The sequence below is a fragment of the Setaria viridis genome, chromosome 8, assembly GCF_005286985.2.
Source record: "Setaria viridis chromosome 8, Setaria_viridis_v4.0, whole genome shotgun sequence".
Taxonomy (NCBI): Eukaryota; Viridiplantae; Streptophyta; class Magnoliopsida; order Poales; family Poaceae; genus Setaria; species Setaria viridis.
In genome coordinates, this window is record NC_048270.2 from 35,003,322 (window position 1) to 35,016,731 (window position 13,410).

The following is a 13,410-nucleotide window of genomic DNA, read 5'->3' on the forward strand; positions in this document are numbered from 1 at the left end:
TTCTTTTGCCGAGTGTCAAAAAAAATACTAGGCAAACCCCCCTCTTTGCCGAGTGTTTTTTTTGACACTCGGCAAACCCCCCTCTTTTCCGAGTGTTTTTTATTTGACACTCGGCAAAGCCCCTATTTGCCGAGTATTTTTTTTTTGCCGAGTGTTTTTGGCTTGGCACTCGGCAAAGAGCTTGTTTGCCGAGTGTCCGAAAAAAAACACTCGGCAAAAAGAAAACACTCGGCGAATTTAAGGTTTCCCGTAGTGAAGCACCTAAAGAGAAATACCCAGGACTACCTAATTGGTGGTACAAGTACCAAAAATAGTTTGTAAATTTATTTTTTTAATTTTTTTTTCAGATCAGACGGTGGATAAAAGTCAAAAATCACAGATAAAAGCACCAAGTACCGGTGGGTAGTTTTAAACCACTACAGAAGATCTTAATACAATAAGGTAACTAGGTTTGAGGTTTCGAATGTGACAGTTCAGTTGGTATCTCCAAAGAGTTAAGACCAGCTACCATGTATGAAAAAAATAATTAGGTTGGTGTTTCTCTTACAATGTTAGGACCAAGGATGAGGAATCACCTGCAGTGTAGAAACTCCTGAAAGGGTGACACATAGTAGGATACCTTCTTCCTATTGTTTCATAATGCATCTTGAATTGCATCGTGTCAAGTTGAAGCATGAACAAACGGGAGTCTCCTTCATAGGAGTATATGAAGATTACATTATCATCCTCATCGTACCCAAATATACCATGTCTCCTTATCTCCTGAAGCCCAAAGATACTGTGAAGATCTGCTGTCTTAAAAAGCATCATATCCATGTAGCAACATAACTGCAGTTGACATTCCCATGCCACACCTGCAACGACCCCAATGTCTGGTACAGCAATGTCGCGAAGCCAACATGGCCATCGATTGTCTTGACGATTTGACCCCAGCCGACCATATGATTAATGGGAGGTCCCTTCGTAATAGTTAGTATATTCCTATCTAAATCAAACTCAAGTACGCCATAAGGTACAGGAATGTAACCATCCTCATCCTCATCCTGGCTTCCAGAGGAAATCAACCAGCAGAGGGCATGGCCAATAAGGGTGCTGGAGCCAACAATCTTCCATCGATGATCACGATCATCATGCCGGATGATATTTCCCCACAGGCCAGTCCGATGAGTAGACACAGGCCATCGGACGACGGTCTTCTGTGAACATGGACACCATGACCACCTTGAAGGGGCTCGAGTGGCAGGCGCCGTGCACGTGGCCCTGCTCGCCAGCCGCGCAGAGCACCGTCCCGTTGATGAACAATTTGGGAAACTCCGGCGGGACGGCCAACCGGGCATAGCCTCCGGTGACAGGATCGCAGACGAAGACGGTGATAGCTGAAATGTTGGTGAAGACGACGCGTCCGTGGCGGCAGCCAAGCAGCTCGATGTCCTGCCCGGCGGCGGGGAGGGCGCGTCCCGGCAAGAAGCGCCGGGGATGGATGCGGTCCGGGGGTTCCATGATCGGGTTGAACACGACATCGTTGAAGATCGTGCTGAGGTGGAAGTAGCCGAGGAGCGGCGCCTTCCGGTGGTGCGCGCATAAGCGGTGGCGGAACCATTCGCCGGAGACGAGGCGCTGCCAGCGCTTGCACACGATGGAGATGCGGAGGAGCGAGGAGGGCTGCAGGGGCACGCGGGCGAGGATCTCACCGAGGAGGTCGTCGTCGTCCAGCGGCGAGGTTTGGCGGCGGTGGCCGGTCGTCTGGTCGCTCATGTTGCGTTTGTAAGGAAGGAGGATACGTAGTTGCCTGAGCAACTCCAAGAGGCTGTTAGAGCAACTCCAAGAGGCTGCTAATCTTACCCCCAATATCTTTTTTAGGAAAAAAGAGAGAAAAAATGAACTCCAACAATCCACCTAAACCTTCCCCAATTTTTTAGCGACGCTAAAAAACAGTCTGCCACCGCGTATATTTTAGCGTTGGCATTCCTCCCCCAATCCTGATTCCCGCACGCCCGCGCGTCCCTTCCGATGGGCCCAATACGATGACGTGGCCTGTGTTTGAAATATTGGGGGCTATTTATTAGCGATCTGCTGTGGCCTAATATGTTTTTGGGGGAAATTTTTTTAGGAGAACCCCTAATACATAGTTTTGGGGAAGAATTTTTTAGGATACTCTTGGAGTTGCTCTTAATTTTACTCCCAATACCTTTTTTAGAAAAAAAAGAGAAAAAATGAACTCCAACAATCCACCTAAACCTTCCCCAATTTTTTAGCGACGCTAAAAAACAGCCTGCTACCGCGTATATTTTAGCGTTGGCGTTCCTCCCCCAATCCTGATTCCCGTACGCCCGCGCGTCCCTTCCGATGGGCCCAATACGATGACGTGACCTGTGTTTGAAATATTAGGAACTATTTATTAGCGATCTGCTGTGGACTGATATGTTTTTGGGGGAAATTTTTTTGGAAAAACCCCTAATACATAATTTTGAGGAAGAATTTTTTAGGATACTCTTGGAGTTGCTCCGGTTATTTGTTGCGTGTTTATAAATGGTGAAAATCACCAAGAGATTTACATGAGTACAATTATGATCACCTAGGACTCGTTTGTGTTAGACTCGTTGGAAAGGTTGGTTACGTTGCTGCACAAAACCTATATCGTATACAGATCGGACATGTAACGTGTCGTCTTGGGGTTCCTTCTCCCTCTGTGATCTCACATAAAACCCTTTCGATGATTCGATCCCACGACTGATTCGCCGCCGCCGAAACCGACGACGTAGTGCAAGCTAGGTCGCGAGCATGTGGGCTGCCCTAGGCTGGGCACCTGCCGCCAGTCGTAGCATCGCCCCGCCGGAGGGCACGTCGGAGTTGGTCGCCAAGGCAGTCTCCGGATCACACGTGCTCACCGTCAATGGCTACTCCCAGACCAAGGGAGTCGTCTATGGCGACTTCATCACTGCCGCCACGTTCGCCGCCGCCGGCCATCGCTGGTCCATCCTCTACTACCCTAATGGCAATTCCTACGATAACAGTGATTGCATATCCTTGTATCTCAAGATCGATCCCAGTACCTGTGGTCCGGACGTCGTCAAGGCACGGTTCAGGTTCAGCTTGCTTGGCGAGAACGGAGAACCGGTGCCAGGGTACAGCAAGAGCAGCGAGTTCTTCGCTACCATGATCGAGAAAAGAGGCATCGACAGGTTTATTAAGAGCTTCACATTGGAGCTTTCCGGCTGCATTATAGATGACTGTTTCAGCGTCAGGTGCGACATCACCGTCTTGAAGGTGATCCATAAAGACAAAGGTGTGGCCGCCGAGAGGTTCGTTGTTGTGCCGCCGTCCAACATTGATAAGGATCTTGGCCATCTCCTATCCAGTGGAAAGGGGGCAGACATCACGTTTGTGGTCGATGGCGAGACGTTTGCGGCGCACAGGAACATACTGGTGGCTCGGTCGCCGGTCTTTATGGCAGAGTTCTTCAGCCCGATGAAGGAGAAGGCCGCGGAGTGTGTTCGCATCGACGACATGGAAGCCAGAGTTTTCGAGGCCTTGCTACACTTTGTGTACACTGACTCCCTGCCTGAGATAGACCAGGGTGCAGCCATGGTCATGGCGCAGCATTTACTCGTGGCGGCAGACAGATACAGTCTAGAGAGGCTAAAGCTGATATGTGAAGACAAGCTTTGTAACTACATTGATACAACCACTGTTGGAACAATACTGACGTTGGCCGAGCAACATGGGCGTCACGGCCTTAAGAAGGCGTGCTTTCAGTTTCTCATGTCTGGTAACAACCTGAATGCAGCCATAGGGACTGATGCCTTTGACCACTTGACGAATAGTTGTCCATCCGTCCTCAAGGAGTTGCTTGCAAAGGTCACTATCTGACTTCTTATAATATTGTAGGTAGCAAGATTTAGCAAGATTTTGGAATTACAATTATTTCTTTGTATTATATATGCTAAATTTTGCTTGATGTAGCTACTATATTTCTGATCAATTGTAAGCATACGGTCTCACAGTTTTATAAAGATTGCTAAAATAATTTATCATTGATGCGTATGAAATACATAGAATGTTTTAGTACGCAAATAAAAATTCACTGATTATGCTACATTGTCACATGTATCAACTATTTAAAGTGGGTCATCGTTGTAGAAGTTATAATAGTCCATGATGAAATATATTTTCATTTTTAAATATATTTTGTTGATGGTACTATTAGTTCAAATGTATTATTGGTGCTTATAAAAATGTTTTATTGGTCAAGTTGACTTTTATTTTTAGGATTTCTTTTAGAATGAAAACTGGAATCCAATTATATGGTGTTTTATTTTTAGGATTCTTTTAGAATGAAAACTGGAATCCATTTATATGGTGAACAGATCGATAGTAAAGTAGCATAGATCGAGGTGAAATCTAGTAACTATTATTTGCTCTACGGTAACAATTTCTACGCAATTATACAGACAGCAGTAAAAGGCCTGGCTTCGATTTATTTCACAACAGGAAATAGGGCCTGTTTGGTTTACCTTTGCTTATTTATAAGTTGCTTATTTGCTTATTGTAGTTGCTTATTTATAAGTCTAGGTGTTTGGTTTGGGTTGCTTATTTGCAATAAATGAGACTGCTATTGACACATTTGCCCCTGCCATCCCATCTCCCTCTACCCTCACATTTGCCCCTGCCTTTCGTTTCAAAAAATGCAAATATTTTCAACCTTCGTCGCCCAAGCATCGGTGTCAATAGCAGTCGCGCAGCACGGCGAGCCCCGCGACGATCTGCGCGTGGTCGAGGTGGCCCCGGCCTGCGGCGTCGAAGGAGGCGAAGACGGCCCGGATCCGCGCCTCCCGCTCCGCCTCCGTCTCCCGCAGCGCCAGCCGCACGTGCTCCATCGTCGCCGCCCGCCCCGCCGCCCCGCCGCCCCCTCCCGCCGCCGGCTGAGACGCGGCGGCCGCGGGTCCAGCAGCTGCCGCTGGGCGGGGCTCCACCGCCTGGACTGCCGCGCCGGACATGGCGGGAGGCTGGCGGCGGGGGACCGACCGAGGCGGCGCCGGCGCAGCGGAGAAAGCGAGCAAGGGGAGGCGGGCGCGCGCGGGAGCGGTGGCGGCGGGCGGGAGGGGTGGCGGCGGCGGGCGCGCGCGGGAGGGCGGGCGGCGGGCGCCGGGCGGCGGCGGCGGGCACGCGTGCGAGCGGCGGCGGCGGCGGGCGCGCGTGCGAGCGGCGGCGGCGGGCGCGCGCGGGAGCGGCGGCGGCGGGCGGGAGGGGCGGCGGCGGCGGCGGGCGGGAGCGGCGGCGGGCGCGAGCGGCGGCGGCGGGCGGCGGCGGGGAGGGACCGGCGGGCGCGGTGGGAGCGCCGGCCGGGGGAGAGAAGGAGAGAGAGAAGGGGATCTGGGGAAAGGAGAAAAGTGGGAGGAGAGAGAGAAAAGTGGGAAGGGTAGGGGGGTAAAGAGTACCCCATAAGCAAAATAAGCAGCTCCAAACTTGCTTATTTGCTAATGCAAAAGCAACTTATAAGCAAGTCTATAAGTAAGGGTGTTTGGGTCATAAGCAACTTATTTGCTTATTTATAAGTTGCTTATTTATAAGCAATGGTAACCAAACAGGCCCATAGTTGCTTGCTTGCATGAGACCCAATTTTCTGCATTTTCCTCTCGCTCCTCTTTAATGCTATTATAAAATCAGCAAAAGGTCCTACGTGGCAGCATATTAAATTGTGTGCAAACGTTCTAGCCATAGTGTTGGGATTGAAAATCCTTTGGTAGTTAGATTGATATTCGCGTGGAAACTGCAGGATGTAGCTTGCTATCCATTGGCTCCAAGATCCTGCTACGTCCAATTATATATGGTTTATAAGGGAGCTAACTCACAGCCAATTATCCGACAGATTATTCTTATTTAAATTTTTGATCAGTTTATACTGCTGGAAATAGTGGATTTTGTGTGTTGTGTGTCATGATGGCCAACAGGATCATTTCATCTTTCCTCTTTTCTCACTCAAAAAGGTTTACAAACATTGAGGAGTTTTTAGGAATTATCCGTGGTATTACATATAGGATGTATAAGCTTTGGTGAACAGGTAGTAAAGTGTAATATAAAGGTGAAATCCGGTAAAAATTCTTTGCTCGGACTCAATTTCCGCCAACAATTTCTTCCTTGCTGATGAATGGTTCTACCCAAAAAGGTAATAATTATTTCTTCCTTGCTGATGAATTTCTTCTAATTTGAATACTCCGTACAGCACTAAAAGGTTTGGCTTCATTTTAAGCAGGTAAGTTTACATCAGATGCCAGCTCTAGAGGTATGGCAAGTTATATAGCAGGACTCTATAAAAGTAGTAGTAAATAAAAAGCTGCCAAATCCAGCTGCTCTTAGTTTGGTCCTAATGTAACCAGACGGTTACAACATTAGAAATTAAAACGGTCTGCATTCAATGGTCGCCAAAGAAATGCGACTTTATACAATTCAATACTCAACCAATATGATGACACATACCGTGATCCTACATTATAAAAATCCATGTACCCAAGCGATCCATCCTAGCTAACTACAGTCCAGTCAGATCCATTGATCGAGAGCTAGAGAGTAAATTTCCCAACCATGGCTTGCAAGATGATCGTAGCTGCAGCTACATCTGTCCTAGTGCTGTCGTTCCTTTTGCCGTCAGGTAACAAACATCTGCATCTCCTCGTCTTCTTCTTCTACCCTCCTATGCTCATGGCTGTTAGAGACATGGATATCTTGCATGCGTATTCAAATAGGAGTTCTAGAGTATCTAGAGATAGATTCTTTATCTGCTCGTATTATCTCAAGTCTTGTAACAGAACTCCATCTTGTGTACGCCACACTAGGCTGCGGCGCTGGTTCGCAGATAGGCGGCGCCGGCTGCACGTTCTACCCCAGCAGAGTTTCCTCCTGCGAGTTGTGTAAACCTCGGTGCCAAGAGGAGGGCAACGTCAGCGGATTCTGCGACGGTGACAAGAGGTGCATCTGCATACACTGCTCATCATCGCATGATAAGAGCCAGCAGAGCTCGAGCCCGTCGCCTCTGATGCCGGCGCCGGAGGCCAGGGGTGCGTGGCCATGATGAATGTTAGAGTAGAAAGATTTCTGCGCACCACCATGAATGGATTTATAGCAGTTTGTTGGTTTTGTATCCGGAGAAAATAAGGTGGTGGTGTTTCGTGTGGCAAAAATATTGATTTTAATAAATTAAAAATATTTTTCACTCGTTATATGAATTACTCCTGTATTGCAATAACTAAGTTTACCACTCCTATAAGGCTGCGTTCAGATAGGTTAAAAATTTTACGCATAGGTTGAAAATTAACCTATGTGTGAATGTAATGTTGGACTTGCTCCGTATATACTCCCAAGAGCATCAGTCCGGTCCAGTTGGCCCAAGAGTCTGGCCCATTAGATGGTTTTATAAATTCTAATCATCGGCGAGGGGGTAGTGAACCCTAATTAGCCTACGAAGGCATCGTGCGCCTCCTAACTGACGTGGTGGCTGCCGGCTGCTGTGCGTTGTTGGCTTGTTGCTGTCCATCGAGCACGGCATTGAGCGCTACCACGCTCCGTAGTTGCGCTCTCCGGACGTGTGGTTTTTTTAGAGATGCTGCTCGTTTGCGCACTACATTGAACCGTCCGACTACTTTCTGGACGTCAACCACCTTGACTGCTCGTGCTTTGCCAAGTTTTCCGTTGCGCTGCGCGACGGGAAGGTATATGATGCATGATACTTGACTCGCAAGTGGTCATGTGGAAATGTGGTTAATTTTTGTTTTTCACTAGCGTAGCATTCGATGTTTCCTTTCTGGTAAGTGAACAAGAGATTTTTTTTTTTTGAAACGAGCTGGCAGGAGAGCTGCCGCTATATTAATAAAGCGGAAAGCCTGAAGGCTGAACAGATTAGAAAAAATTACATGCCGCGCGATGCGAACTTAGCTCACCGGCAAAAATAAGCTGAAAAAACGCCCTTATATACACTCAACTACGCCTTGCGGCGTCTAAAAACCGCTCCAGGTGCACAGCACCTGCCGACACCCACGTGGCTGCCTCGTCCCTTATGCGAGTCACTAAACGGGGGATGGATTGTTCCTGTCGATGGAAAACTCGCGCGTTACGCTCTTTCCAAACTTCCCACAGAACTAAGAGGATGAGAGATCGGAAGCCTCTTTTGTCAGCGACCTGCGCGCCTGCTAAAGCCGTCCACCAGTCATGCAGAGTGTCATATGAAGCCCAACAATCTGGGTTAATTGCCGGGCACCTCGTCCACACGCTTAGTTGAGACCAGACATTTTTTTGTGTAATTGCATGCGGTGAACATGTGGAGCCCCATCTCTTGAGTTGCTTCGCAGAGAGCACAATTTGGGTTGCACGGCCAGCCCCGTCGTTGCAGTCGGTCCGCTGTCCAGATTCTGTCCTGAATCGCCAGCCAACTGAAAAACTTACACTTTGGGGGCGCCCACGGTTTCCAGATGATGACTTCAAAGTTGGTGTTTGTGGACTCGAAAAACTGTGCCCGGTATGCTGAGCTCGTACTATAGTGACCATCGGCCGTCAATTTCCATCGAATGGTGTCCGGAACCCCTGGTCGAAGTTGTAGTCCGCTCGCCGCGTTCCAGATTCTCTGCAGCTCAATGAAGTGAGTGACCAAAAAGCTCTGGTGTTGGAGGTCAATATCTGTGACCCACGCATTGTTTGTGATGGCTTCACGTGGCGATCTGCTTTTCCGTTTTGAAATGCTGTGGAGGTTGGGCGCCATATCTCTGGGCCTTTGGCCATCGATCCAGCCACTGTCCCAAAATGAAATTCTGTTACCATCACCAATTGATATAGTGGTGGCTGCCGCGAATAATTTACGATCAACCTGTGTGCAGGGGATATCACAATCATCCCATAAGGCGTTTGCATTCGTCCATTGCTGCCACAGCCAACGCAGTCGTAACGCTCTGGAGAATTTTCCCAGGTGTAGAATCCCAAGACCACCACCTTTCTTGTATCTGGCAGCTCGCGTCCAATTCACCTTACATTTCCCGCCAGTGACATTCTCATTTCCGGCCCAAATAAACTGCTTTCTTTTGGCATCTATGGTCTTCATGATTTGCTTTGGTGCCTGTAAAGCTGTGAGTAAATATATTGGTTGGGCTGTCAGCACCGATTTGACAAGTGTCAAACGCCCTGCTGCAGTCATGTTTCGTGCATTCCAGCTGTTAAGTTTCCCTATTGCCTTGTCAACTAGAGGCTGGAAGTCTACCGTTTTAAGTCGTGATGTAGATAGCGGAAGGCCAAGGTATTTGGTTGGGAAGGTTCCTATCCTGGCTGGCATGTTCTGTAAAATATCTGTTAACGCTATCCCTTGACAACAGATGGGTAGAGCAGTTGATTTTTGGAAATTTGCTTTGAGCCCAGTCACCTCTCCGAACATATTCAGTATGTTTACTAGCGCATCTATCTCCTCTTTTCTTGATGTAATGAATAGTGCCGCATCATCCACATACATAGATATCCGACATGAAGGCCCGCGGCCTCGTATCTTAGAAAATATACCCATTTCCGTTGCTATGTGTAGTAGCCTTTGTAGCGGGTCAATTGCGATGACGAAGAGGAGCGGTGAGAGGGGGTCCCCTTGACGTAACCCTCTCCTGTGTTTTAGAGGTGGATTTGGGATCCCATTCAGTAGGACCCTAGAAGAAGATGTGGACAAAATCGCCGCTATCCAATCCCTCCAACGTGTCGGGAAACCAAGACGTTGCATTAGTGTGAGCAGAAAGTCCCATCGAACGGAGTCAAAAGCCTTTGCAATGTCCAGTTTGAGGAAGATGGCCTGCACACCATTGCGGTGGAGGCGTCTCACTGTATTACGTACCGACATGAAGTTGTCATGTATACTCCTCTTCTTGATAAAAGCACTCTGACATGTAGAAACAATAGCGTTCATGTGTGGTTGAAGCCGTAGCGCCAGCGTTTTGGTGATTATTTTAATGAAGGAGTGTATCAAACTAATTGGTCTGAAGTCCTGGATGGAGTCAGCCTCCTCTCTTTTTGGTAGTAGTATGATATTTGCCGAGTTAATGAGGCCAAGGTTGTTACATCGAAGGGAGTAAAAGGCGTTGACCGCCGCCATTACATCCTGCTTGATAATATCCCAGCATGATTTGAGGAAGAGTCCCGTGAATCCATCCGGACCAGGAGCTTTGTCTGCCGGTAAATTGTCAATAGCCCTCTTAATTTCATCCTCAGAGAATTGTGCATCTAGTGAGGAGAGGTCGTGATTGTTGATCCCTAGGATGTCCCAATTGAAGTCTGCCCTTCGTGGCTGTGGCTGTTGCATGGTCCGTGTAAAGAAGTTTTGTATCTCTACTGCTTTTTCTGCATGGGTACATGCCCAGCCGATGTCCTTCTTTAACTTGTGGATGAAGTTCCTGCGACGCCTAGCATTTACCCGTCGATGGAAAAAACGCGTGTTTGCGTCGCCCAGCTTCATATTCTTTGTTCTACTGGCTTGATTTCTACGTGCTCGTTCAATGACCGCTAGCCCCATGGCTCGAGATTTTAGTCGGCTGCGCAGCAGACGTTCTCCGTCGGATAGGGTGCGATGTTCCTGAGCTATATCCAATCTCAGTATGACCTCAAGGGCCATGTACAACTGCATTTGCACATCGGGTATCAGACGGTTAGACCATTCCCTTAAAGCGACAGCCGTGTGGTGAAGCTTGTAATATAGGCGGTGAAAAGGCTCAACGTGTGCTGTCGGAGCAGTCCATGCTCGTTTGACCGTGTCCGTAAAGCCTGGCAGCTTCGGCCAGTAATTCTCGAATCTGAACGATTTTGGTCGTCTAGGACCACCGTGGTTGGAAAGTAGTAGCGGGCAATGGTCAGAGAGAGACGTTGACAGCGCTTGAAGCGCATGGCTACTGAAAGCCTCTTCCCATTGTACGTTTGCAAATACTCTGTCAAGCCGAACCAGAGTGGGATTTCTCCTCTCGTTACTCCATGTAAATTTTCTGTTATTAAGACGGATCTCACGGAGGTCGCATGTATCCAAAGCTTCTCTAAACATGTTCATATGCCGCCGATTTATTCTATTGTTGTTTTTATCACTCGCTTTGTAAATGAGGTTAAAATCACCAAGGACAAGCCATTGGGAGTTATCTTGCGGTTTTGTAGATTGTAACTCAGCGAGAAATTCGGCTTTCCTGTTAGCGCTGGTCGGACCATACACTGTCGTCAAGACGAAGGTGTTTAGAGATTCTAGCATGGTGACCGTCGCCGTGATGTGGTGTTGCCCTATGAGCACGTTTGAAAGATTGACGAAATTAGCATTCCATAAAAGGAGAAGGCCGCCTCGCGTGCCTGAAATACCCCCCGCCGGCTTGTAACAGTAGTTGTCGAGTCTGTGGCCTCCCAAGAAAGCCGCTGTGAATTGATCGATGTCCGCAAGCTTGGTTTCTTGAAGACATGCAATATGACATGAGGTACCCATAATCATTTCTCGGACTATGTCTCTTCGTGCTCTAGTGTTCAGTCCCCTCACATTCCAGCATAGAATGTCAATATTCATTTGCACCATATTGGAACATACGTAGGACCGCCAAGATCGCCATCTGTTAAGGCTAAGGCGTACGTGCGTTGGCTCCGTGGTGAGCGCCGGCCGATCAACTTAAGGGGTGAGCGTTGCCTCGTCCCCATGAGCACGCACAACAGGGTCGGAAAGAGCCCTTGTATCGTCGCAGCCGCTTGGGAGTAGGGTGCTGCACTTGACTGAAGTGGCAAACTCTCACGCAAGAGAAATAACATAGAAGCTAATTGAATGAACGACAGTTCAGGCGATGAAGCCCAACCATGGCGCAACTGTGGCCTTAAGGTTACAGACCGAGCGGAGACATAGTCTGTGAAGGGAGCAAAGGAAGTGCAGCAGCAACACGCTCTGCCCATACGAATTACACTTGCAACTGACATAAGAAGATAGGCGGCACTAATTGATACAAGGCGGTGCTGTTAAGCAGCCACCTGAGGACCTTCGACTTGCAGAGCCTCGACAGCTTCTTGGATATCCTGTATTGCGTCTCCGGCCACCATTGCCATGGCTGCATCAAGCTCTTCAGCCTGTTCATCTTCCAGATTGAACGCCGCCGTGAGCGCCGCAATAACTTCTGGTGGAAGGGGTCCCTAGAACATGGCGAGGTACTCCTGTAGCGCGGCCTCCACAGGCTGCAGATCGTCGTTCAGAAGGCCAAGCTTGCGGCATAAGTTGTGCTGTGCACGTTGCATAGCTGGCATCGGACGTCTAGTAGAGAGGCGTGCGCTGCGACGTACCGATGTCATATCGAAGACGCGGCGAGGACGACGGCGCTTTGTTGACTCTGGATGTGCTTGCGGGGCTGGTTCTTGCCGCGGCGTCGGCGCGCTGTGGAGGGGCGATTCCGGCCTGGTGAAGAAAGCTCCGAGAGAGGATGCAAGTTGCTGTTATGATACAGGGGGGGCAGGTTCCACGTCGATGAATTGGTCGTTGTCTTGAGTCTCTGGTGACCGCCGAGCGTCTTGACCTCCCACCGCCGGTGCCTTAGCATCACGGCCAGGTTCCCCCCCAGACAAGGCACCGATTGCCTGTCCAGGAGTGCCTTGGCTGGCCACCTCCAACCGCGTGGACATCCTGCGAAGTTCTTCATCTACCTCCTGGATGGATGGATTATAGGGGGGAGGCAGTGCAGAAGTGATTCTGTGGAAGACATTCTGGAGAGGCACGACAGGCTGGACGTTGTTATGCACTGGTACCTTGGCATGGTTGTTAGTGTTGTCACTGTAGTCGAACCAGGCTTCTTCCCCAATGGCGCCGACGATGCTTGACATCTTGCGGAAGGTGTCCATGAGCGGCCGTGGCGTCGCTGTCGAAGGGTGGCGACGCTGGAGGTTGAAGATCTTCTGTGCCGCCTCCACCATGGACCCAACTTGCAGGTCGTACAGCAGCTTGAAGTCTGTCGCCTTGCGGGTGGCGTCGGCCAGTGGTGCTTCGCCGTCCAGATGCCTCCGCCTGCCGCTTTGGTTGCCGTGGCCGGCGTGTCGACGCCGCGGCAAACGGGAGCGCTCTCGGCGTTGCTCGCCATGCGCCGCCCCCCTGGGAGGCCTGGGGTCGGCGTGTCCACGCCTTGCGCCGTGCCAGTCGTCGTAGCCGTCATCGTCGTCGTCTCGTCGACCGTGCCAGTCGTGGAAGTCGGGGTGGTCATCCGGCCGCTCCCGCCGGCCACCGCCCCCAGCGGTCGTGGCCCCTGCGCTCGTCGCGTCGTGGAGGAGGGGGGTGCTGGAATGGGGGGAATGCCGGCGTCGGTTCCTGGTCACCGTCGCGGACCCCCAAGTACCATGGGAGGCGCCTCTTCTCCGGCTCTCCTACCGCCACGTCGGGATCGTGCGGGTCAGTGGTGACGG

At 49.9% G+C, this 13,410-nt stretch overlaps 2 protein-coding genes across 2 annotated transcripts; one reads left to right on the forward strand and one right to left on the reverse strand.

Moving 5' to 3' along the window:
* Positions 1–1,128: 1,128 nt before the first annotated feature.
* Positions 1,129–1,755, reverse strand: LOC117834571 (uncharacterized). Its single transcript, XM_034714122.1, has one exon. It carries the CDS (start codon positions 1,753–1,755, stop codon positions 1,129–1,131), a length of 627 nt encoding a protein of 208 aa, XP_034570013.1.
* A 768-nt stretch (positions 1,756–2,523) lies between these two features.
* LOC117834743 (BTB/POZ and MATH domain-containing protein 1) lies at positions 2,524–3,981 on the forward strand. Its single transcript, XM_034714270.2, has one exon. The coding sequence runs from the start codon at positions 2,782–2,784 to the stop codon at positions 3,868–3,870; it is 1,089 nt and encodes a 362-aa protein (XP_034570161.1). The 5' UTR covers positions 2,524–2,781; the 3' UTR covers positions 3,871–3,981.
* Positions 3,982–13,410: the final 9,429 nt, after the last annotated feature.